Raw genomic sequence first — 23,074 nt, forward strand, 5'->3', positions numbered from 1 at the left:
TCTGATGGGGGCTCAAGATCCTGCTTTTTCAACAAGCTCTCCAGAGGTTCAGATGCAGGTAACATTTGGAATGTTAAGAGACACTTCCATTGCCCTTCTGTCTGCTCCCTCTCCAGGAGACTCAGCTAATTAGAAAGTTCCTTAAATCAGTGATCCTCAATCTTCGATGAATATCAGAATTGTCTAGGGAGCTTACTAAAAATACAGTTGCCCAGACACCAGTCCAATTTGTTTAACCAGATCCTATATAACCAGCTGCCCCAGGCGTTAGGATGCATCCTGAAGTTTGAGAATCAACGCCTAGAACAGTGGTCCTCAAACCTGAGCAGGCCACGTAATCCCCTGGAAAGCTTGTAAAAACACAGATTGCTAGGCCCCACCTCTAGAATTTCTGATTCAATCTATCTGGGGTGGGGCCTGAGAATTTGCACTTCTAACAATATGCCAGGTAATACAGAATTGCTGCTTTGGGGACCCTAATTGCTTTAGATTGATGTACTAGGCTGGGTGCGGTGACTCACACCTGTAATCCCAGCACTTTGGGAGGCCAAGGTGGGCAGATCACTTGAGGTCAGGAGTTCGAGACCAGCCTGGCCAACATGGTGAAACCCCCGTCTGTACTAAAAATACAAAAATTTAGCTGGGCATGGTGATGCACACCTGTAATCCCAGCTACCTGGGAAGCTAAGGCAGGAGAACCACTTGAACTGGGAGACAGAAGTTGCAGTGAACAAAGATCACGCCACTACACTCCAGGCTGGGTGACAGAGCAAGACTCTGTCTCAAAAAAACAAAGATTGATGTTCTAAGCAAAGTGTTTATCCCACTCTGTTTCCAGTTCATCATTTCTCTTCATTCCCTCAGCCGGCACAGAATTCAGTTGAGGAGACAGAAAGGGCAGAGGGAAGTACTCAAAGAGGTCTTGACTTGAAGGGACTTTCAGAGGACTTCTGGTGAGCTCGCCACTAGGGAAACTGGCAAAATTCTAATAACTCTACAGCCAAAGATGGTGGCCAAATTCCAGTGGGAAATAGCTATTAACTTCACAGATACGTCCAGTTCCAATGGGACTCAAGAGCTTAGAGCTTCCCTGGCAGAATCTCTCAGCCTGTGGTGGTAAGGAGTGTGTAGGTATAGTGAGAAATCAGAGAAAGTTTGAGGCTGGGGAGCCAGGCATGGTGGCTTATGCCTGTAATCCTAGCACTTTGGGAGGCCGAGGCAGGCGGATCACAAGGTCAGGAGTTCGAGACCAGCCTGGCCAATATGGTGAAACCCCGTCTCTACTAAAAATACAAAAATTAGCTTGGTGTGGTGGCACGCGCCTGTAGTCCCAGCTACTCCGGAGGCTGAGGCAGAAGAATCGCTTGAACTCGGGAGGCAGAGGTTGCAGTGAGCCGAGATCATGCCACTGCACTCCAGCCTGGGTGACACAGAGAGACTCCGTCTCAAAAAAGAAAAAAAAGAAAAGGAAAGGAAAAGAAAATTTGAGGCTGGGGCTGACACTTGTTACATTAATTAATTAATTCATTCATTCATTTAAAAATAAGGTCTCACTGTGTTACCCAGGCTGGTTTTGAACTTCTGGCCTCAAGCAATCCTCATCCCTGAGCCTCCCAAGTAGGTGGGATTACAGGCGAGCACCATCATGGCTGGCTTCACCAAGACAATTAAATGGAAAAGCCAAGCTGGAGCTACAGAGTCCTCCCTCCAATGGCGTTAACCCCAGCTTATACAGTGCCCTGGAGAGAGAGCTAAAAAGACAGTAGGGTGAGAATGGGAAGAGCCAGGTGAGGGAGAAAGTAATTTTCTTTCCTTTATATGAAAAGGGATTGAGAAATTAAGGGCAACTGAAGAACCACCAAAAAGAGGGAAGCAGAGACTGGGCTAGGAATCCCACCAGCGGGAGTCCTTACAAAATCTGCTCCATCACCACACCCTCGTGCCAGAACTTGGTGATGTGCTAAGGGCATGTGATCTGTTGAAACACCAGAAGTCACATTTTTAGGAAGTCAGAAGGCAGACAGCTAGATCCAGCATCTGCTGATTTCCTTACACATGCCATGAACTTATCCACTAACTCACTGCCAGTGCATCACATGACCAGGAGGTTCGGGAGAAATTCCAGGTGTTAGAACCATAGTCACGGCACTGAACCTGCCCGGGGTATTTAGGAAACAAGCATCAGCCTGTGCAGGCTTGGATATCAGCACTGCATGGTGATTATGGTGATAGGGAAGTTCTCCAGTTGGGTAGACAGAGTCAGGGAGGTCATTAGCAGGACTAGCTGCCCTGAGCTACTGATCCTCAAAGTTCTACAAGTGGTAACTCTAGCTTGGTCAGCTACCTACTCTAAATCTCTTATAGTGGAGCCTCAGTTTCTCACCTGTAAAATTATGCTGTTGCCTTATCTACCCGAAGGCAGGAGACTAAATCAAGTGATACCTCCTTTTGTTCCCACCCCCAGCCAGACACCAAGTCTATTCTATCCCCACCAATCTTCCACATCTATATCCTCTGCTCATATCCCGCTGCCATAGCCCTGGCTCAGACACTCTTCAGCTCCTACCTCGCTGATTGCAATAGTCTCCAAACTGATTTTTCCTGCTTGTAGTCTCACCCAGGCCCAAGAATCTTCTTTTGATCAATTTTTCACACTGCTCCAAAATCTTTAACCATTCCACATCACAAGAAAGTTCAAAGTCCTTCATGTGGCAGGCAGAGTCCTCTAGGCCCATAGGTTCCAGCTCTTGCCAATCCTTCCGCTCAAATCACTTCAATGCCAGCCCCTACCCCAGCGGCTCGAACCACCTGCAGTCCCTCCAGTGCCCTGGGCTTCCTCCCTCCTCTTCACGTCTGCATGTGCTGTTTCCTCTGTTTAGAGAAACATTTCTTCCTCCTGTATTTGCCCTTCAAGATTCTCCCCAAGGTCACCTCCTCCACCTTGCTGTCTTAGCCCTCCCTGCCCATCTTGTAAATCTTCCTCACCTGTACTCTATTCATTTGCAACGTGTCTCTTCCCCAACTTGACCCTTATCTCACTGAAGTTGAGACTGGGGCTCTCATCTTTATACCCAATACACAGCACAATTCCAGGCCCATGACCGACTCCCAATAAGTGTTTGTTATATTAATGAGTGAAGGATGAATCAGTGAATAAATGAACATTTTGGGCTCTCTTCTAGCCCTGAATCCTCACCAACCTGTGCTGAGTGCCCTTCTTAGGCCAGCCATGGTGGCCCATGCTTATAATCTCAGCACATTGGAAAGCCAAGGTAGGAGGATCACTTGAACCCTGGAGTTTGAGACCAGCCAGCCTGGACAACATGGTAAGACCCTGTCTCTACAAAAGAATTAAAAAAAAAAAAAATTAGCCAGGTGTGGTGGCGCATACCTGTAGTTCCAGTTACTTGGGAGGCTGAGGCAGGAGGATCATTTAAACCCAGGAGGTCAAGGCTGCAGTGAACTAGGATCATGCCACTGCACTCCAGCCTGGGCAACAGAGCAAGACTGTGTCTCAAAAAAGTGCTCTTCTTTTAGTGGTCCTTTGGTCCTTTTTTTTTTTTTTTTTTTTTTGAGACTGAGTTTTGCTCTTGTCGCCCAGGCTGTAGTGCAGTGGCATCAAACTGGGAAGCTATTGTAGGGTAGACTGGGTTCAACTAATGGTGATGGTGGGGAGGGAGAGAAATGGATGACTTCAAGAGATATCAGTCAAATCCCCAGGATTTGGTGATGCAGGGGATGAAAGAAACCAGGAGAGAAGCATCAGAAACCCCCAGGTTTCTGGCTTTCATAATTGAATGGATGTGGTGCCATCATCTGAGACAGAAAGTGATGGGAGATGTCTCCACACTGGGGCATGAAGACTGGGCCAGTTTGGGGCAGGTTGACTTTGAGGTCCCCTGTGAGTGACAACCGAAAGTGGTGTCAAGTAGACAACAGAAAATGAGTCTGGAGTGCAGAAGAGAGGTCTGGCTAGAGATCAGCTTTGTAAGTCATCTGTTTATTGGTGGTCATTTAAGCCTGGGTGCTAACGAGATCCAAAGGGAGAAAGCTTAGGGTGGGAATAGGAGGTTTAAGATCAGGCTTTGGGAAACTTAACATTTAAGACGGAGTAAAAGAGGTCGAGATTACAAAGGAAACCCAAGAAGCCAGAGATGTTAACAATGGCTGTGGAATGCTATGAAAGTATTTTACATTTGTAGCTACTTTTACAATTGAATAAAAATGTTTTATTCAAAAACTTTTTATGGCTTCTATAACTTAATTCACTTTCTGGATTTTGAAAAATAGTGCCTGAGGGCAAGAGGTGATAGTCGAAATATTTAACTAGCAAGATACCCCAGTAGGACAATTTCACCTGAGCCAGCTGGACGGAGGATCTCAGAGGCCTTTGCTATGCCACAGGCATTAACCCTGTGGTTGCTGGATCATGAAGAAGTGGAGAGAGGCTGATGGCAGGGGCCACGTGGAGAGGATCTCAGGACAGCATCTGTTTAGTCTTTGAGGAGAACCGGTGCCTGCTGCTGAGAATCAGTCCTGCTGCAGGGTCCTCACCAGGTAGATCCCACCAGATTCTTCCCCACCATCTCCACCTGCTCATTGTCCCCCAGAGTTCTCCACCACAGTGGACTATTCCTCATTTCCTGAGGACACCTCACCTTTTCATGCCTCCATGAACTTCCTTATGCCTACAATGCCTTTCTTCTAGTTTGGCAAATTTCTGTGAATATTTGAAAGTCCAGGTAAAATATCACCTCTTCTGTAAAGTCGTCATTGACTTCCCCAGGCAGAATCAATTGCTTCTTCATTATTGTTCCATACATTTTATGCAGACTTAGTATAGCACTTCGCAAAGTGGTAAGCTCCTTGAGGACTAGGACTGCCTCATTTGTATCTAAAATAACGTCCTGTGTATGGGTACTTTTAAAAAATGACAAAGGACCAGGGGCAGTGGCTCATGCCTGTAATCCCAGCTGAAGATTGGGAGGCTGAAGCAGGTGGATCACGAGGTCAGCAATTTAAGATCAGCCTGGCCAAGACAGTGAAACCCCATCTTATTGAAAATAGAAAAAAATCAGCAGGGCATGGTGGCAAGTGCCACCAATCCCAGCTGCTTGGGAGGCTGAGGTGGAGAATTGCTTGAACCTGGGAGGTGGAGATTGCGGTGAGCCGAGATCGCGCCACTGCACTTCAACCTGGGCGACAGAGTGACTCCATCTCAAAAAAAAAAAAAAAGGAAGAAGGAAGGAAGGAAGGAAAGGAAGGAAGGAAGGAAGAAAGGGAGGGAGGGAGGGAGGGAGGAAGGAAGGAAGGAAGGAAGGAAGGAAGGAAGGAAGGAAGGAAGGAAGGAAGGAAGGAAGGAAGGAAGGAAGGACAAAGATTGTTGAATGAATCTCAATGTGACTGCAACCTCAAAAAAGAGACCTAGAACTTTTTTGTTTTTGTTTTTGTTTTTTTTGAGATGGGGCCTCTCTGTTGCCCAAGCTGGTCTGGATCTTCTGAACTTAAGGGATCCTCCTGCTTTGGCCTCCCAAAGTGCTGGAATTTACAGATGTGAGCCACTGCACCTCACCTAGACCATCTTTTCCCTCAATTTGTTATTTAAAACTCAGCAACCTCATTGACACATGCTATGACATGGATAAAACTTGAAAACATCATGTTAAGTGAAAGAGGCCAGTCACAAAGAACCACATATTATAGGATTCTATTGATATGAAATGCCCAGAATTGGCAAACCCACAGAGAGGACAGAAAGTAAATTAGTAGGCCGGGCACAGTGGCTCAAGCCTGTAATCCCAGCACTTTGGGAGGCCGAGACGGGCGGATCACGAGGTCAGGAGATCGAGACCATCCTGGCTAACACAGTGAAACCCCGTCTCTACTAAAAAATACAAAAAAAAAAACTAGCCGGGCGAGGTGGCGGGCGCCTGTAGTCCCAGCTACTCAGGAGGCTGAGGCAGGAGAATGGCGTAAATCCGGGAGGCGGGGCTTGCAGTGAGCCGAGATCCGGCCACTGCACTCCAGCCTGGGCGACAGAGCGAGACTCTGCCTCAAAAAAAAAAAAAAAAAAAGAAAGTAAATTAGTGATTGCCTAGGGCTGAGGGGGTTAGGGAGAAAAAGGGAGTGATTGTTAGTGGGTACAGGATTTCTTTGTGAGGTGATGAAGTGTTCTAAAATTGGTTGTGATGTCTAACAATTCTGTGAATCTACTAAAAACCATTGCATTGTACACTTTAAATGGTGCCAGACATGGTGGTATGAGCCTGTAATCCCAGCTACTCAGGAGGCTGAGGTGGGAGGATCACTCTGGCCTAGGAGTTTACAATCAGCCTGGGGGAGAGAGCAAGACCCTGTCTCTAGAAAAGAGAAAGAATAAATGGGTAAGTTGTATGATATATGAATTATATCTCAATAGAACTGATTTTTTTTTTTTCTTTAGAGACAGGGTCTTGCTCTGTCGCCCAGGCTGGAGTGCAGTAGTGCAATCATAGCTCACTGTAGCCTCGAGCTCCTGGGCTCAAGCAATCCTCCCGTCTAGGCCTCCCACAGTATTAGGATTACAGGTGTGAGTCACTGTACCTGGCCCAGAAATGATTTTTAAAAACACCTCAGCAACTCCTCTTACTTCATCTAATTCAAAGGGAGGGCTTAGTGTTTCCTGCTGGGAAGGATGGTGGACCCAATGGGAGTGAGTATGGAAGGGTATATGCCGGGGTGCAGCTGCTGCCAACTTTGGAAAGATAGGGCATACGTGGAATGCAGGCTGAGTCCTGTTAATATAATGGTCTGAGAATACTTCAGAAAGAGGGGTTCTGGTGAAAACGGAAACCACTTCAATGAAACCAGGTTGCAGCAGAAATGCTGAGGTTACGGTGAGAACAGTGAAGTTTTACTTTGAAACCAGTGGCTGAGTGTGGTCTCCTCACCTGGTCTGGGAATCTTCTAGGAGGAAAGAATTGTTATCTAGGAGAGGGTTAAAATTCTGATAGACGAGGCTGGGTGCGGTGGCTCACGCCTGTAATCCCAGCACTTTGGGAGGCCAAGGTGGGTGAACCACGAGGTCAGGAGTTCGAGACCAGCCTGGCCAACATGGTGAGACCGCCCCCATCTCTACTAAAAATACAAAAATTATCCAGGTGTGGTGGTGCACGCCTGTAATCCCAGCTACTGAGGAGGCTGAGGCAGGAGAATCGCTTGAACCTGGGAGGCAGAGGTTGCAGTGAGCTGAGATTGAGCCACTGCACTCCAGCCTGGGCGACGGCGAGACTCCATCTCAAAAAAAAGAAAAGAAAAGAAAAAGCACAGTGCTTGATCATGGAGGCACTAGTAAGAGGCAGTCTCTGGAGTGAGAATCTGGAGCTGTGAAACTGGTTGCTGGAGAAGCGGCTGATGCCTGCTCGCCTGGGGTGAGATCTATTAGGCAAAGAGACAGCAGCTGACTGGGGGTCGGGGTGTTGGCTGGGAAATGGCCTGAAGATTGTTAACAGCCTCATTGCTTAACCCTGCCAGTAGGGCTCATACTTCCTGTTTTCAGTGTCTCTGAGCCCTGATGCTGGAGCTGCTCAAGTTTGAACAAGATCTTTCTTGGCCCCTTAGGGGAAGGCAGAAGCTGAGCGGCCACTCCGCCTGGGCAGCTTCCTAGCAAGTTTCCACTCCCACAAAATAGTGCAGTTCTGAGGTGGGAGAAGGGAGAGGGTTCCCATCTGATCTGATACTACAAGAATTTACTTAGCTTTGTAATAATAACCACCGTTTTTATGCTTTTTTTAGGTGCCAGTATTATGCTAAGGGACTTATGAACTCATGAATCCTTTTTGTTGTTGTTGTTGAGACGGAGTCTTGCTCTGTTGCCCAGGCTAGATTGCAGTGGTGTGATCTCTGCTCACTGCAAATTCCACCTCCCAGGTTCAAGTAATTCTCGTGCCTCAAACTCTCGAGTAGCTGGGATTACAGGCATGTGCCGCCACACCCAGCTAATTTTTTTTTTTTCCCCCCCCCCAGTAGAGACAGGGTTTCACCTTGTTGGTCAGGCTGGTCTCAAAATCCTGACCTCAGGTGATCCGCCTGCCTCGGCCTCCCGAAGCACTGGGATTACAGGCCTGAGCCACTGCATCCAGCCTTCATGAATCCTTATAAAAACCCAGGGAGGTAGATTGTATCATCGCTTTTGTACAGATGAGGAAACTGAGGTGCAGAGAGGCTAATAATTTTTCTCAAGTCACACAGCTGGTGTTAGATTCTAGTTCAGGCCACCGGACTCCAAAATCCATCCTCTGAACCACTGCATCAACCTGTGTAAAACAGCACACTAGATGATGGAGATCAAAAGTCGAATACTAATCCCAACACTTTGGGAGGCCGAGGCAGGCAGATCACCTGAGGTCAGGAGTTCGAGACCAGCCTGGCCAATATGGTGAAACCCTGTCTCTACCAAAAACACAAAAATGAGACAGGTAGTGGTGGTGCATGCTTATAATCCCAGCTACTTGGGAGGCTGACGCAGGAGAATCGCTTGAACCTGGGAGGCAGAAGCTGCAGTGAGCTGATATTGCGCCATTGTACTCCAGCCTGGTGACAGAGAGAGACCCTGCCTCAAAAAAAAGAAAAAGCCAATATTTGGAGTTCTTACCCTCTAAGGAAGCACGGTCCAGAAAGCCTCTAACCAGGGAATCCAGGAGACCTTGTGCCACCAAACCCCGCTCAGAAAACGGGCTGTTCATGCAGAAAACTCATGCTGACCATATCTGGAATTTTTCTGGGCCCTTCATATATTCTGACCAATTGTCCCCCAAGGCTGTCAATCAGTGGTGCATGTCAGTAACACCCAGGGAGCTTTTCTAAAACCACGAGACCTGGCACCAGCCCTGACCTGAATCACAATCTCTACAGGTGGAGTGTAGGTGTGCATATTTTAAAAGGTCCTCAGCTGACTCGATTAAGAAACGCTGCCCAAACCCATTAACACAGCTTGGAAATTCTAATTTTTGATGCCCAATTATCTCTCAACCTGCCTTCTATACCCCAGTTTTTCAGAACTTGATGTTTTGTTCAAAATATATGGTCACCCCCATTAGGACATCATCCTGCTTTGAGATTCTGGGCCCCCTAATCATAGCATAGCAATCAATGGCTGGTCACAAGCTCTGTCAACACACTGGGAAAATTCCAGCATCAGCCCCACACACAGATGATGGGGAATTATGTTTTCTATTTCCTGAATGCCACAGACTCAAGCTGGTATTCTGGATAAGCAATTTTCTTCCTTCATTCATTCCTTCCTTCCTTCCTTCCTTCCTTCTGAATAAGCAATTTCCCCCTTTCCCTTTCCTTCCTTCCTTCCTTCCTCCCTCCCTCCCTCCCTTCCTTCTTTCTCTTTTCTTTTTTTTGAGGCAAAGTCTTCCCTCTGTCGCCCAGGCTGGAGTACAGTGGCGCGATCTCGGCTCACTGCAACCTCTGCCTCCGGGGGTTCAAATGATTCTCCTGCCTCAGCCTCAGCTCAGCCTGTAGCTGGGATTACAGGCGCCCACCACCACACCCAGCTAATTTTTTTGTATTTTTGGCAGAGATGGGGTTTCACCATGTTGGTCAGGCTGGTCTCAAACTCCTGACCTCAGGTGATCCACACACCTCGGCTTCCCAAAGTGCTGGATTACAGGCGTGAGCCACCGAGCCCAGCCAGCAATTTTCACTTACAGGTCATCTTCTTCTTCTTCTTTTTTTTTTTTGAAACAGGGTCTTGCTCTGTCGCCTAGGCTGGAGTGCAGTGGCACAATCATAGCTGACTGTAAACTTGAACTCCTTGGCTTATGATCCTCCTGCCTCAGCCTCCCAAGTAGCTAGGACTACAGATGTGTGATACCACACCTGGCTAATTTTTTTTATTTTTTGCAGAGACAGGGTCTCACTAAGTTTCCCAGGCTGGTCTCAAACACCTGGGCTCAAGCAATTCTCCCACCTCAGCCTCTCAAAATGTTGGGATTACAGGCATTAGCCACTGCACCAAGGAGAATCAAGGTGTTCTCCTTGGTTGAGGTCAGCTCAAGGATTGTTGGGGGCAGAGTGAAGAGAATGTTGTGGAGTTAACCCTAAAGAAGACCACAATATACAGCTGTACAAGATGTGCACTGCACAAAGGTATCAGGCTAAGGAGGCAATTGGGAGCTGACACTAAGCCTGCACACTACTTACACAGCCATGGGATTGTGGTTTGGGGAAACTTCGTATACCTTAAGTGCTGCGGTGGCCCTGCCCTACAGCTCTCCTAACTTGTACCTCCCAAAGCTCCATTAACTCCAGAGATGAAGTCCCAAGAAACTCTGGGGTGCAGTCCACTTTTGTTATTTTCTCCTTTTTATGTACTCCAACACCTTCCCATGCAAGCACCAGGGAGATTTGTCATCAGAAAAATCACATTTTATTGATCACTTTTATTTAAAATTACAAAAATATAAATAAAAATAGTGAAATATAAATATTCAGTGTACAGGAGTGGTCCTCACCCCACCCAGTGAGGATTGGATGAACTAGGCTAAAAGGAAGGGATAACTGGCCAAGAAAGGGACATCTATGTGAAAGTGAAACTGAGACAGTGCTGGTCACAGGTCATACTGCAGAATAATACATTCCCAGGCACTATCATGTGGGGGACCCAAGAGGCCCCCAGGAGTGACCTATTACCTCTCCAGACAGACCACTCTATGTGGCATCACAGTCCACACAATTTAAGGAAATATCTAGACTTGCAATCAGATACCAGCTCTTACTCACACTTACACTCACAGCACACACACAAGTGTGCAAACATACACACACATATATATTTCCTGATACATTCATGGAATGTCAGAGCCCTGCCCTGAAATCATTAGTGTCTCTACTCCCCAAACTGCTGCTCCCATATTGGCTAAGCGCCCTCAAGAGGCCTCAGCTGTTACACTTCCTAATTGGGAAATTATTCATTTCTCAATCATGGGCCTTATGAATGCCCACCATCAGGGGAGCTGGCTCTCCCTTCACCCATGCACAGGAGATGCCCTGCCTTTTTTAAGTCCTGCAGGCTTCAGTCCAGAAAAAGACAAGTTGCTGGTCAGTAACATCTTGAGTCAGGACCACCCCTCCATCCTGGCCAGAGGGGTCTGGGCGGCCAGCACCCAGGCCTATGCCTGAGGGTAAAGCTATTGTTGTTCGCCCTGGTGGGTGGCACAGGAAAATCCATCTGTGCAGAGCCTGTCTTCCCAGTCTCTTCTTACAGCTGATGGAGATGACTCTACTGCAAAAATGACAGCCAGCAAGAAAGCGGGTCATGCCCGTTTCCTCCCTGGGGACCCTCAGAGGGCTAGGCCATTCTGTTCCCTGGTGTGACTGTGAATCCAGGGCAAGAAGCGTGAGACTCTCGTGTAGACGCCTGGCTTGTCCTTTAGGGCACATCCACGGCCCCAGCTCACAATTCCAGTCAAAGTCATGTGGCCTTGGATGGAACAGACAAGGGGTCCCCCTGAGTCTCCCTGTGAAGCCAAAGACACAAAAGATGAGCCCTAGAGAAGTGAGGAGGGGGTTTCTGATCCCACCACCCAACCATACCTGAGAGAGGGAAGAGTTTCCCAGTCAAAGTCCTTAGTGACTTCCCATTTTCTTTCTTTTTTTGGGGGGCGGGGGGAACAATCTCCCTCTGTCGCCCAGGCTGGAGTGCAATGACACTGTCTCGGCTCACTGCAAACTTGCCTCCTGTGCTCATGCAATTCCCATGTCTCAGCCTCCTGATTAGCTGGGATTACAGGCATGTACCACCACACCTGGCTAGTTTTTTTTTGTATTTTTAGTACAGACAGGGTTTCACCATGTTGGCCAGGCTGGTCTCAAACTCCTGGCCTCAAGTGATCCACCCACCTCAGCCTCCCAAAGTGCTGGGATTACATGCATGAGCCACTGTGCCTGGCACAGCCCCATTTTCTACCACATCAAGTTTAAAATCCCCTGCTTGGTTTTAAAACCCCTGTCGTCTGCTGCTATTCCATCCATACTCCCAGACCCTACTTTTCCTCCCCACCCGGAATATGCCAGCCTCCTACTCAGTTTTGTATCTTTCAACTGAAACACCCTCCTTTCTTCCTTCTGCCTCTTCAAATGCCTATCAAGTCACATTTCCTTTAAAGCCTCCCCTCCCTGACCCTCAAGTTGACACTCACCTCCCTCTCCTGAACACCTGATCATTTATAGTTCACAACGCACCCTGGGCACTGAGTTACATTGTCTTTTACTGTTTCCTCTTTCTAGGATCTCATGCCCCCAGTCTTAAGCGACTAGCACAGAGCTGGGATTTTTTTGGTAATGTTTGGTAAACACACAAGCATTGGTTTAAACCCTCAAAGACCTGAGCTCCTGATTCTGGCTACTTAGGGCTTTGGCTAGAGAGAGACACCCCAAAGCTGGCTAGGACAAGCCCAGGAGTTCTGGGGAGATATGGAAGAGATGGAGAGAGATGCTTAGAACTCTCACCTGGCAGGAATCTGTTTCCCACTGTGGGTCAGCAGCACACAGCATTTTGGTGGTGACTTCAGAGCCGTAGTAGTGGGGCTGCTGACACTTCTGGTGGGAAACCAGCTTCACAACAGTCATTTTCAGCTGCTCCGAATAGAGATAGTCGGCTAAGCGAAGAAAACAGGGAGGCGTTTGCGTCAAGATTTATCTGTCCACTGGGAGTCTGCCAGGGAGGGGAACCATAAAGTGTCTCTACCAGGGAAGGCCCTTATTCTTTTCCATGCAAATCTGAGCCTTTACTCCACCTATAGCCCCTACCATCTATTTACCTTTGCAGCCCATCACTCCCTAAACAACAGTCCTCATCCATCCCTGGACCCATCTGCCACCTCCTCAGTGCTCCCATCTCTAACTCTGCAGTCTTCCCTTGATCATGCTGGGCTTGCTTTCAGGTCAAAACACTCCCCAGGACCTCCTAAGTCAGTCCCAATTTTCACTTACTAGAATTCTCTTTTCCAAAGCCAGTGATCTCACAGCTTGTGCCAAAAGGGGGATCGTTAGGATCGTTAGGATCGTTATACATTGAGGGCAGGCAGATGGTCTGTATAGTCCGGGATGGCTGCGCACACCTGCCCTCCTTAGAACGGATCTTCAGCAAGGCTGGGGGAGGACAGAGGATGAGAGGAGAAAGATCACTACTGGTTAGGTGGTCCCCATCTGTCCCCTTCAAGTACCAAGGAAGTAGCTATGTCTATCCCTAGGTCAGTCATCCAGGGAGGTCTGCTGGTCGCTTATCACCTGGAAACCTCCCCTGCCCCATGCCCCAAGGGCTTTGTTACAGGTGTTGAAAAAGTCTTGGATGGCCAGAGCCACTGCATACACCTTTATAGGTAGTTTCTGCAAAAAGTCCCAGGTGAGGTAGTTAGGCTGGAATCCAGCCCAAAGCTCCACTCTCCAAGTTCTACATCCCAACACAGACAGAGGCTACATCCCACAAAGGAAGGGGCGTCTTTTTCTAATTCGTATAAACAGGGCATTCCCAGCCCAAGCCATATACCCACAGAGCCATTTCCACTCGCAAGAGGCTACTTGTTGGGGAAATTCAGGGTCTCTCCACAGGAGCACCGGACCCCTCAGACTTTATGGAACTCTTCCCCACCACCACTCCCTTTGTCATGTATATTGAGGCTTCAAGGTCCCCCACCCCACCCCTGCCCCACCAGCCAGCTTCAACCTCAGCTCCAGTCTCTTCCTGGGTCCCACTCTCCCCAAGCCATCATGGCCACAGCAGTCGCGGGGTTCCCCCTCACCAATGTCGTTGTGGTGAGCAAGCGTGTCAGCGCTGTAGTCCTCATGTAGGATGAGGTTTTCCACCTCAAACTTCATCTCCCCTTGCGTGTTGGAGTTAAGCCTTGAGCGACCCAGGTAGACGATGTAGTCCTCCTTCTTTGGGTAATTACTGTGGGAGAAGAAATCCATCAGACAGCCTAGTCCCATGAAATCCTGCCACTTCTTCCTTCCCTCCCTAGAGGCCTCAAAGCATGACTTGTCCCCAAGGCCATGGGCTGCAAGGAGAGGGGCAGACGAGGGAGAAATGAGGCGGAACCCTTTGCTGGGAAGGAGAAGAGGATGTGTTTGGGGTGGAGCAGAAGAGTCAAAGAGGAGAAACCCCAGGGTCGTACATGAAGCAGTGTGTGGCGCTGACCACCCAGCAAGGGCTGATGAGGCTGCCTCCACACACGTAGGTGACAGAGCCGCCCCGGTGCCTCCTGTAGATGGCTGCAAACCAGGGCTGGTTCTCGATGGTGGTGAATTCTCCCCCAACAATCTTAAAGCGGGGTCTCAGAGTCCTTTGGCCACACTGAAACTGTAATTCTTCTGGAGGAGAGGAGGGCTTTTTTCCTGGAGGACAAACAGAGGGATGTCTTGGGGAGGCGGTTAGGAGAAAGCATCCCTCTTGGGCGCCCCTCACCTCCTCAGCCCTCCTGTGATGGAATAAGGGGACATGCGAGTTTGTCCCCTTCCACCCCACTGTCATCAGCAGGTCAGTGATGCTCACCATCTGCACAGTTATGCACCATGCACTCTTGGACACGCTGCTTTAGGCCGACCTGCACATAGCACCAGGGTCGCCTCCGGTTGTCTGGGTTCCTGACAACACAGAAAGATAGGGAATGTCATTCCAACCCAGAGGGCCTTCCCTGTCTCCTCCCCTCAGGGAAGACTCAACCAGAGACTGCACTTCTCTCATGCTATGGCCGGCCCTCTGAGAGAAGGGGATGGTAACAAGGTTTCTGGGAAGCTGTGGGGAGGACTCTTGGTCCTTGTTGCCCCCACCTCACCTGCAGTAATTGTGCTTCCCCAGGCCCAGCTGAAGAGCATCAGATCTGTGGGCATGGTATGTTTGCTGAAGGACGGTGGCAGAGTTCCAGGCCAGGCAGGATCGGCCCATGGTGTCAGTGCTGGCCTTTCCTCGGTAAAAGTGACCATTCCCCTCATAGCAGGTTTTTGACTTATCTACGAGGGGACAGGAGGATGAGAGAATGTGAGAAAGAGAAGGACGTTCCAACGAGCTTTTTTTTTTTTGAGACGAAGTCTTGCTCCGTCGCCCAGCTGGAGTGCAGTGGTGTGATCTCAGCTCACTGCAACCTCTGCCTCCCAGGTTCAAGCGATTCTCCTGCCTCAGCCTCCCAAGCAGCTGGGACTACAGACATCCACCACCATGCCAGGCTGATTTTTGTATTTTTAGTAGAGGCAGGGTTACACCATGTTGGCCAGGCTGGTCTTGAACTCGTGACCTCAAATGATCCACTCACCTTGGCCTCCCAAAATGCTGGGATTACAAGCGTGAGCCACCACGCCCAGCTGCCAACGGACATTTTAAAGATGATGTGGTTTCAGACCTGCCAGAAGACTGGACAGGTTCTCCTTCCAACCGCACCTCACATTTGTGTGGCCATTGCTTCACAGGAGTGTGTGTGTTTATGCTTGTCACATAGGGATGAAGATGTCACCCACCCCACCTCCAGCTCCTAACTCCTGCCTGCTCTTGCCTCCCACCCATCCCTCCCTGTCCCCAAATTTTTGGTGCCCCCTAACTCCCAGTTGCAGTGGAGATCCCCATACCTATCTCACAGTGCTGCCCTCCGAATTTCTTTGGGCAGTTGCACCAGTGAATGCTGGAGAAGTACTTGTTGGACATACATGTTCCTCCATTTAGACAGCCACAGTCTGCTGGAGAGAACAAAGGTGGGGTAAGCGAGGGGGAGTGGAAGCCGTAAGGGCTGGGGCAGCCCTGCAGCAGGGGTAGGGAGGGGATGTCCCCAGAAGCTTTCCCAGGATGTCTGTACAGCCAATTGTTGTAGGGGTGGATACTCACATGGAACTTGAAGTTCACGGCTGCCCTGGAAGAGATTCGGGAGGAGGCTTCATCAAAGGTCCCATGCTCCAGGGACTCCAGGGTGAGGGTAAACTGGACCCAGTCCCAAAACCCACTCTTCCTTCCCTCTCGCCTCACCCTGTTCGTATCTAGTTCTCACATGGAAGACCATGGGTTTCCAGCAAGGAGAAATGGATTGACCCAAGCAAGCTTCATCTACCAGATGCCCGCAGGCTGGGGCAGTCCGGGCGGCTTCTTCCTCCCTTGCCGTTCAGTGCCAACCCCCGTGGTTCTCAAGCCTCCGCTGCCACCCTGTCCCATTTCCTGGGGAGAGCCTGGCCCTGCTATGGATGGAAGCGGGAGGACCCCCGCTCCCTGAGCAGCCCCCTCCTCTCCCCTGGTGCTGATCAGAGGTCCTCGGGCGGCATCGGTCAAAGCAAGGGAGCACTCACTTTGGAGCCGCTCACGACCAGGACGCAGAGAAGCAGGTGTGCCAGCAGGGCTCTCATGGTGGTGAGGTCGGGGCGCTAGACGGCGGTTCTGCAAAGGAAAGAGAAGTCAGGGCAAGAGGCGGAGGAGCGGGAAGGCGGGTCAGGCTGGCGACTGCAGCGCAAGGGAGGTGCCCGCGGTGACCAGGATCCCCAGCCCCGACTGCCTCTCTCCTCTCTGGGCTCCGGACTCCCGGGCAGCCTGGACCGGCACCCGCGGGGGACGCCCGGGAGCGGCCGCGGTGACTCCGTGTAGCCGCCAGGGAGCCGGGGCAGCCCGGAGCTGGGGAGGCAGATGCTCGGGAACTGGGGCCGCCGCGCATCCGGCCCGGGGATCTCGATACCGCGACACTCACCGGTGGCTGCGGCAGGAAGGCGCGAGCCGGCGCTGCGGGGACAGGTGGACCCTGAGCTGGGGTCCGGGGCTGCAGTCTCCGCGGTGTCCTGCGACCCGCGGCGCCTGCTCTATATCATGGCCCGCCCCGGCGCCGCCCCGCCCTCTCCCGCCCAGCTCCCTCCCCTGCCCTGCAGCGCTCAGCGACCCGGACCCCGCGTGCTTCCGCAACGCTCACAAAGATTTGGGGGCAGCGCGATCTCCAGCGGAGGGGACCCAACAGCGTCTGTACTGAGGAATTGAGAGGCTTGTAAATTCTCCGTGCTTCCTCCCATGAACCTGGCCCGGGGCCTGCCCCAGTGCACGGAGTCCCCGAATTGCAGAGAGGAGAGAAGGCGCACGGGAGACTCTCTACCTCGCCCAGCTCTGAAGCCTCCTGGGGTCCCCTAATCAGTTCTTCTCCAACCTCTCCCTGCTGGGCCCCAACTTGCCTAAGAGGGCCTCAGACCCCCTTGCCCGCAGCTGATGGAGCTGTGAAGTCTTCATCAACGCGACAAATGTAGGAGGCACACTCTCCCAGAAACACAGAGACAAAAACCCCTGCCTGCAGGGCCTCCCTCTGTGCCTCTCTGTTCAGTGGCAGTCCCTAGATATCACCAACACAACCAGTGGATGGAACAAAGCCGGACTTACTGCTTTCGGCAGTAAGGGAGTTTGATGGTGCTATCAGAGAGGAGGAAAGGCAAGACCAGATTACTGAAAATTTGCAGTTTGATTTAAAGTCCGTTTTTGACAGGGCTTGATAAGGATTGGATTAGGTGTTCTGATATGATGTTACAGGATTGTGGGAACAAAGTCCTACGGCATAAACTGTTGGTGCTTCCTATTGAAGTGTTAATGGGTCTTTTGGGAAGTTTTCATAATGAACAGTTCATTTATTTGTGCGGGCAAGAATAAAAGTAAAGACAATGGAAACATGTAGACAGTTAACTGTGGAGGTTCTGGAGGGTGTGGAAGTTCTGTTCTCACCTCTGAGTAGAGGAATTGGAAGACTGGAGGACAAAATAAGAGGAAGATTTATTTTTCACTGTATGTCCTTTTACACTCTTTACATTTTAAAAAACACATCCCTGTATAGCCCATTCCAAAGATAATTACACATTTTTAAATGCATGTGTATTTAGTGTTTTACTTCATCATAGAGCCTTGTTTATTCTATTTGGATAGAAACAATTGTTTATCAAATAAAATTGTCCTCCAGAAAAACAGACCATGTGTAAACGATTGCATGCACCCCTCCTGCCTAAGGATAAGCAGGCATTTGTGTATACACACACACACGCATCTTTGGGCACACTTGGAGGAGTATAGTAGGGATTCTGTGATTCTGTCACCCCCATCTCTTTCCCCTAGTGTCAGGAACCAGGGCTTGGGGTCATTTTGAACCCAGTAGGACTTGCTCTCTTAGTGGGAGGGAGGAGGCTGAGTCCCAGCAATCCACTAGGGGCTCAAGCTTTGGTCCCTTTCCCAGCCTAGGCCTGCAGCATTTTCCTGCCTTGCAAATCTGGACCTTGGGTCTGGGTCCACTTGAGAATGACAGAAGGCAGGCAGGGAGAGTGCCAGAAGGGTAGGAAGGAGGAAGGCTCCTTTGCTGCGCTGCAGCTGAGGGCTCAAGATGCCAGCTGGTAGCTGGGGAAAGTACAAGTTAGCCTTTCAGCTTTTGGGAGGCAGATGACCCACTGTCTTCTGGAGAGACTTCTGTGCTTGCTGAACTGCCAGCCTTCCAGGGGACACACTGAGTCAGAGATGCTATAGGTCTCAGAGCCAACCTTGCTACTTCCTCTAGAAGACTGTGGTCAGTTTTGTTTGGATTTGAGAACCCATTAATTGTAAATAAACGTGACCAGAATGTAAACAGAGATGTTGCAGCCTGAGGACTTACCCCGAAACTCCTAGGTTAGTTATCAGGAATCCTAGGTTAGTTATCAGGAAATTCCCAGAGGCCGTCATGATTCATGCTGCTCCCCTAGCAGCTCTCATGACTCCGGATTACTTGGCTGGAGGCTGTCATGCTGATTGTTGAGAGCGGATGACTTCATTTCCTCCTGCACAAAGAGGTTTGGAGACCGTTATGAAGCCTGACACCCTTCCCCCTCACCACCCGCCCCCTCCTCCCCCCTACGCCTCCAACTCTTTATCCATGCGCTCTTCTTTTTTTTTCTTTTTAATTAGCTGGGCGTGGTGGCGGGCGCCTTTTGAGACGGAGTCTCGCCAGGCTGGAGTGCAGGGGTGCGATCTGGGCTCTCTGCAAGCTCCGCCTCCCGGGTTCACGCCATTCTCCTGCCTCAGCCTCCCGAGTAGCTGGGCCTACAGGCGCCCGCCACCACGCCCAGCTAATTTTTTTGTATTTTTAGTAGAGACGGGGTTTCACCGTGTTAGCTAGGATGGTCTCCATCTTCTGACATTGTGATCCGCCCGCCTCGGCCTCCCAAAGTGCTGGGATTACCGGCGTGAGCCACCGCGCCCGGCCAATGCGCTAATCTTTAGCACTCTCTGAAATATTTGTGCATAGCATGTGCTAGACTTTCAGTTCTTTTTTTTTTTTTTTCTTTAAAGACAAGGTTTTGCTGGGCTTCTGGGTTCAAGGGGTCTCCTACCTCATCCTTCCAAAGCGCTGAGATTACAGGCATGAGCCACCACACCCAGCCATATATTTTATATTGTATTTCTGTCTTGTGCTTAAAGGCACATTAATGTAAACCATTTCTCTTTAAACTCATAACTGCTTGTGATATAGACTGGTACTGTTGTTCCCATTTTGCAGATATGGAAAATGAAATGGAGAGAAGATACACAGTTGATGAGCAGCAAAGCCAGCACTAAAACCCAGCATCTTCTGATCCTTGTTCCTATGTGCTATACCTCACTGTCTTCATGAAAGACAGAACGCTGTGAAGGGAGGGGCCAGTGAGCTAAGATGATCCAGCTCCGGGGAGCCCTCTTCCTGACTTTGGAGACCTCCTTCCAGAAAGACTGCTCGGACTATGGACTCTGAGCTCTTAAGTTGCACCCGCTGTAATACAAGTTAGTTGCTTGCCTGAATTCCAAGAACTGCCTCTGTGGTCTAGGCTGTCTGAAATTTCTACTGAGGGTAAGAGAATAAGGAACTGAATGTGTATGAGTTCATTCTTTTCCTGACTCCTAGAGTGAAGCCACCAACCCCTGCCTCTGTGTCTCAAGGGTACCGAGCTCCTGAGTCAGATGTGGCAACAGAGACTGATGGAGAAGCCCTTTCCAGGAGATTCTCATAAAAGGGAAGGCAGATGCCAGATGCGCAGGGAGGGGCAGGGTATCCAAACCTGGCCCTGAGACTAAGTCCAGGAAACTCAGCCCCTAAGGACTTTCTGACCCAAAAGGAAGTTCCCATGGAGTCATAGGATGCAGTTCTGTGTTGTATAGAAAGAATGCTCATCATGGCACTATAGAAAGACCACAGTGTCTAGCCTTGAGTCTGCTACGTCAGAGTTGAATGATCTTAGGCAAGTTGCTTAACTTTTTTTTTTTTTTGACAAGGAGTCTAGCTCTTGTCACCCAGGCTGGAGTGCAATGGTACCATCTCAGCTCACTGCACCCTCTGCCTTCTGGGTTCAAGCAATTCTCCTGCCTTAGTCTCCCAAGTAGCTGGGATTATAGGTGTCTGCCACTATGCTTGGCTAATTTTGTATTTTTAGTAGAGATGGTGTTTCACCATGTTGGCCAGGATGGTCTCGAACTCCTGACCTCAAGTGATCTGCCCACCTCAGCCTCCCAAAGTGCTGGGATTATCCTTAACTCTTTTATCTAGTTCTCCCATCTGCAAAATGAAGCAACACCTGTCCAGCCTGTGCCTCGCTCTGCAGATTGGCTGAGATCATGCTTGCATGTGAAAGTATTCATTCATTCCATATTCATCATGGACCTACTATGTGCTGGGCACAGTTCTGGATGCTAGAGATAGGAAGAAGAACTGTGTAAACTATAATTCCTACACCGAGTGCCTGCCTCCCCTTTTTGACTGCAGTTGGATTGACTCAGAAGACCAAGTCAGGCTGGAGTCCATTCCAGGATTCCAGGCCAATGGGGATGCTGTATCCTTGGCCAGCAGTTCCCAGCAACCAGGCAGCTGGGCCCACAGCTGCATGTGCTGTTCACTCCCACATTCCCTATGCTCACTCCCTCTCCCTCTTGTCTGTGTTCCTGTGTGGCTCAAAGCGCCTCTTTCCCTCCTACACATGGGGCAGACGGACTCTTCAACAGTTCTGGGAAGGAGACATGGAATGCTGGTCACATAGCTTCCTTGAGTCTAAGGACCCCTTCTTCCTGAGTGTCTAGTGTGAGGGGTGAAGCCGGCCGGCAACCTCAGGCACTGAAAGCCGCTTCTGGGCCTGTAACATGATAGGGGGATTGCTGCAGCTGCAGGCCCCCAGCAGGCTGTGGAAGGGGTGGAGGGAGGCAGCATTCTTGCTTCCTTACTCATGGAAAGCAAAGAGCCCAGGGGTTGAACACTGAGGTTACACTGTGTCAGTAGCACCACGAAAGGGGAATTAAGCTGGTCCCTCCAGCATCAGGCTATGACCCCCCTAACCTTCCTCACTCTTTTTCTGCCTTACCAGCTCTGGCCTGCTTCCTAGGCCTACCTAGGCCAGTCAGCTCAGACTTCTGCATGTATGTCATGAGTCTTGGCCAAATTTTTCTTTGTCCTCCCTGACCCAAACCCAATTATTACCTAAGTCAGGAACTTAACTGCTCTAAAGGAGTTTGCCGGGCGCGGCGGCTCACGCCTGTAATCCCAGCACTTTGGGAGGCTGAGGCGGGTGGATCACTTGAGGTCAGGAGTTCAAGACTGGCCTGGCTAACGTGGTGAAACCCCATCTCTACTAAAAATACAAAACTTAGCCAGCGTGGTGTTGCGTACCTGTAATCCCAGCTCCTCAGGAGACTGAGGTGGAAGAATCGCTTGAACCCGGGAGGCAGAGGGTGCAGTGAGCCGAGATCAGGCCACTGCTCTCCAGCCTGGGTGACTAAGCGAGACTCCATTAAAAAAAAAAAAAAAAAAAAGTAGTGTTGGTCATGGCTTACCAGACCTTCTGGATTCTGAGCCCCTCACCAGGAACCAAAGTTAGGCCCTGGTCCTAAAACTTCTGCTCAGAGTTCCGGTTACCATGTTGGGTGGCAACAGATGCTTCACTAGAAGCAAAGGGGCATGCCCAGGAACAAAGGACTGGGATGACTAACCAGCAATTGGTGGGCTTGCTGAAGACTGCCAAAACATCAATCATGTTTAGGGATATATGTTCAGCCAGAAGCTGAAATACTGAAAAAATCCTATTCAGAAGAAAACTAACATAATATTCATAACCCATATGATGTCTAATTCCACATGCTCATAGCTCTCCCAAGCTGGATTCTATATGCCAGATTCTATATGCATCTTTGTCTTCAAAGCAAGCACTTCCCCTTCCATTACACAGAGAGGAAAATAGAGGCTAATGAAGGGAAGTGAATCATCTGAGTTCATTCACTAAAAATGATGAGATTCAGGATTCACAGATTTTGAGGAACTTCATGACACATTTCCACCCTCTCCTTTCTTATTCCGAATCCTCAGCTCCTCCCTTTCCCCGATCACCATCCATCCCCATACTCAAATCTGTCTTGCCTACCCTTCTGCAGAAGGTGCCTCTTTTCTCTGGTTTGCTGAGCCTCTGAGGAGGGTTTGGAGGCAACCAAGTCCTGCAGAGGGGACAGTCTCCTTTGAGAAGGCTGCTAGAGGACTAAATGTGTGACTATCTATGGGAAGAGGGAGCAGGGATCCCGGGAGGCAGGTATGTGTGCAGAGTGAGTGGGAGGAACAGTATGTGGATAATCTCCTACATGGGCGTTCCTTGTTTACTCTGGAGACAGTGATGGTGGGGAATGTGGCAGGGACTAAAGGAAAGGAAGAGTACCAGATGCAGCGGCTCACACCTGTAATCCCAACATTTTGGGAGGCCAAGGCGGGAGGATGGCTTGAGCCCAGGAGTATCAGACCAGTTTGGACAACATAGTGAGACCTTATCTCTATAAAATATTTTTTAAAAATTAGCCAGACATGGTGGCACACACCTGTGGTCCCAGCTACTCAGGAGGCTGAGGTGGGAGGACTGCTTGAGCTTGGGAGATTGAGGTGGCGATGAACCTTGATCACACCACTGCACTCCAGCCTGGGCAATGAGACCCTGTCTCAAAAAATAAAAATAAAAAAGACATCTGTTGTCTCCAAGGGAACAATACAATCTTACAATCTATCCCTTGTTAAAGATAGATAATAATAATAATAACCAACTTTTATTTGCATTACATTCATTTTCTTTT

At 49.7% G+C, this 23,074-nt stretch overlaps 2 protein-coding genes across 2 annotated transcripts; one reads left to right on the top strand and one right to left on the bottom strand.

Moving 5' to 3' along the window:
* Nucleotides 1–10,394: 10,394 nt before the first annotated feature.
* PLAU (plasminogen activator, urokinase) lies at nt 10,395–16,814 on the bottom strand. The gene is made up of 10 exons (XM_025396393.1): nt 16,704–16,814; nt 16,312–16,399; nt 15,607–15,714; nt 14,823–14,997; nt 14,540–14,631; nt 14,163–14,382; nt 13,791–13,939; nt 12,982–13,140; nt 12,499–12,647; nt 10,395–11,507 (listed from the first exon to the last, which is right to left on the bottom strand). Exons 3-10 carry the CDS (start codon nt 15,680–15,682, stop codon nt 11,331–11,333), a joined length of 1,197 nt encoding a protein of 398 aa, XP_025252178.1. The 5' UTR covers nt 15,683–15,714; nt 16,312–16,399; nt 16,704–16,814; the 3' UTR covers nt 10,395–11,330.
* C9H10orf55 (chromosome 9 C10orf55 homolog) lies at nt 15,685–16,238 on the top strand. The gene is given in 3 exon segments (XM_025396394.1): nt 15,685–15,729; nt 15,833–15,981; nt 15,983–16,238. Coding segments are annotated over 3 exon segments (450 nt in total).
* Nucleotides 16,815–23,074: the final 6,260 nt, after the last annotated feature.

The sequence above is a fragment of the Theropithecus gelada genome, chromosome 9 (genome assembly GCF_003255815.1).
Source record: "Theropithecus gelada isolate Dixy chromosome 9, Tgel_1.0, whole genome shotgun sequence".
NCBI lineage: Eukaryota > Metazoa > Chordata > Mammalia > Primates > Cercopithecidae > Theropithecus > Theropithecus gelada.

What these genes read in the sequence shown, in the direction of transcription:
- PLAU (XM_025396393.1), bottom strand. Translation starts at nt 15,682, where the DNA reads ATGTCCAACAAGTACTTCTCCAGCATTCACTGGTGCAACTGCCCAAAG. An exon ending in AGCGCCACACACTGCTTCAT is followed by an intron (nt 13,940 to 14,162) that starts GTACGACCCTGG and finishes CTTCTCCCACAG; the next exon opens with TAATTACCCAAAGAAGGAGG. An exon ending in GGGAAACAGATTCCTGCCAG is followed by an intron (nt 11,508 to 12,498) that starts GTGAGAGTTCTA and finishes TTGGCTTCACAG; the next exon opens with GGAGACTCAGGGGGACCCCT.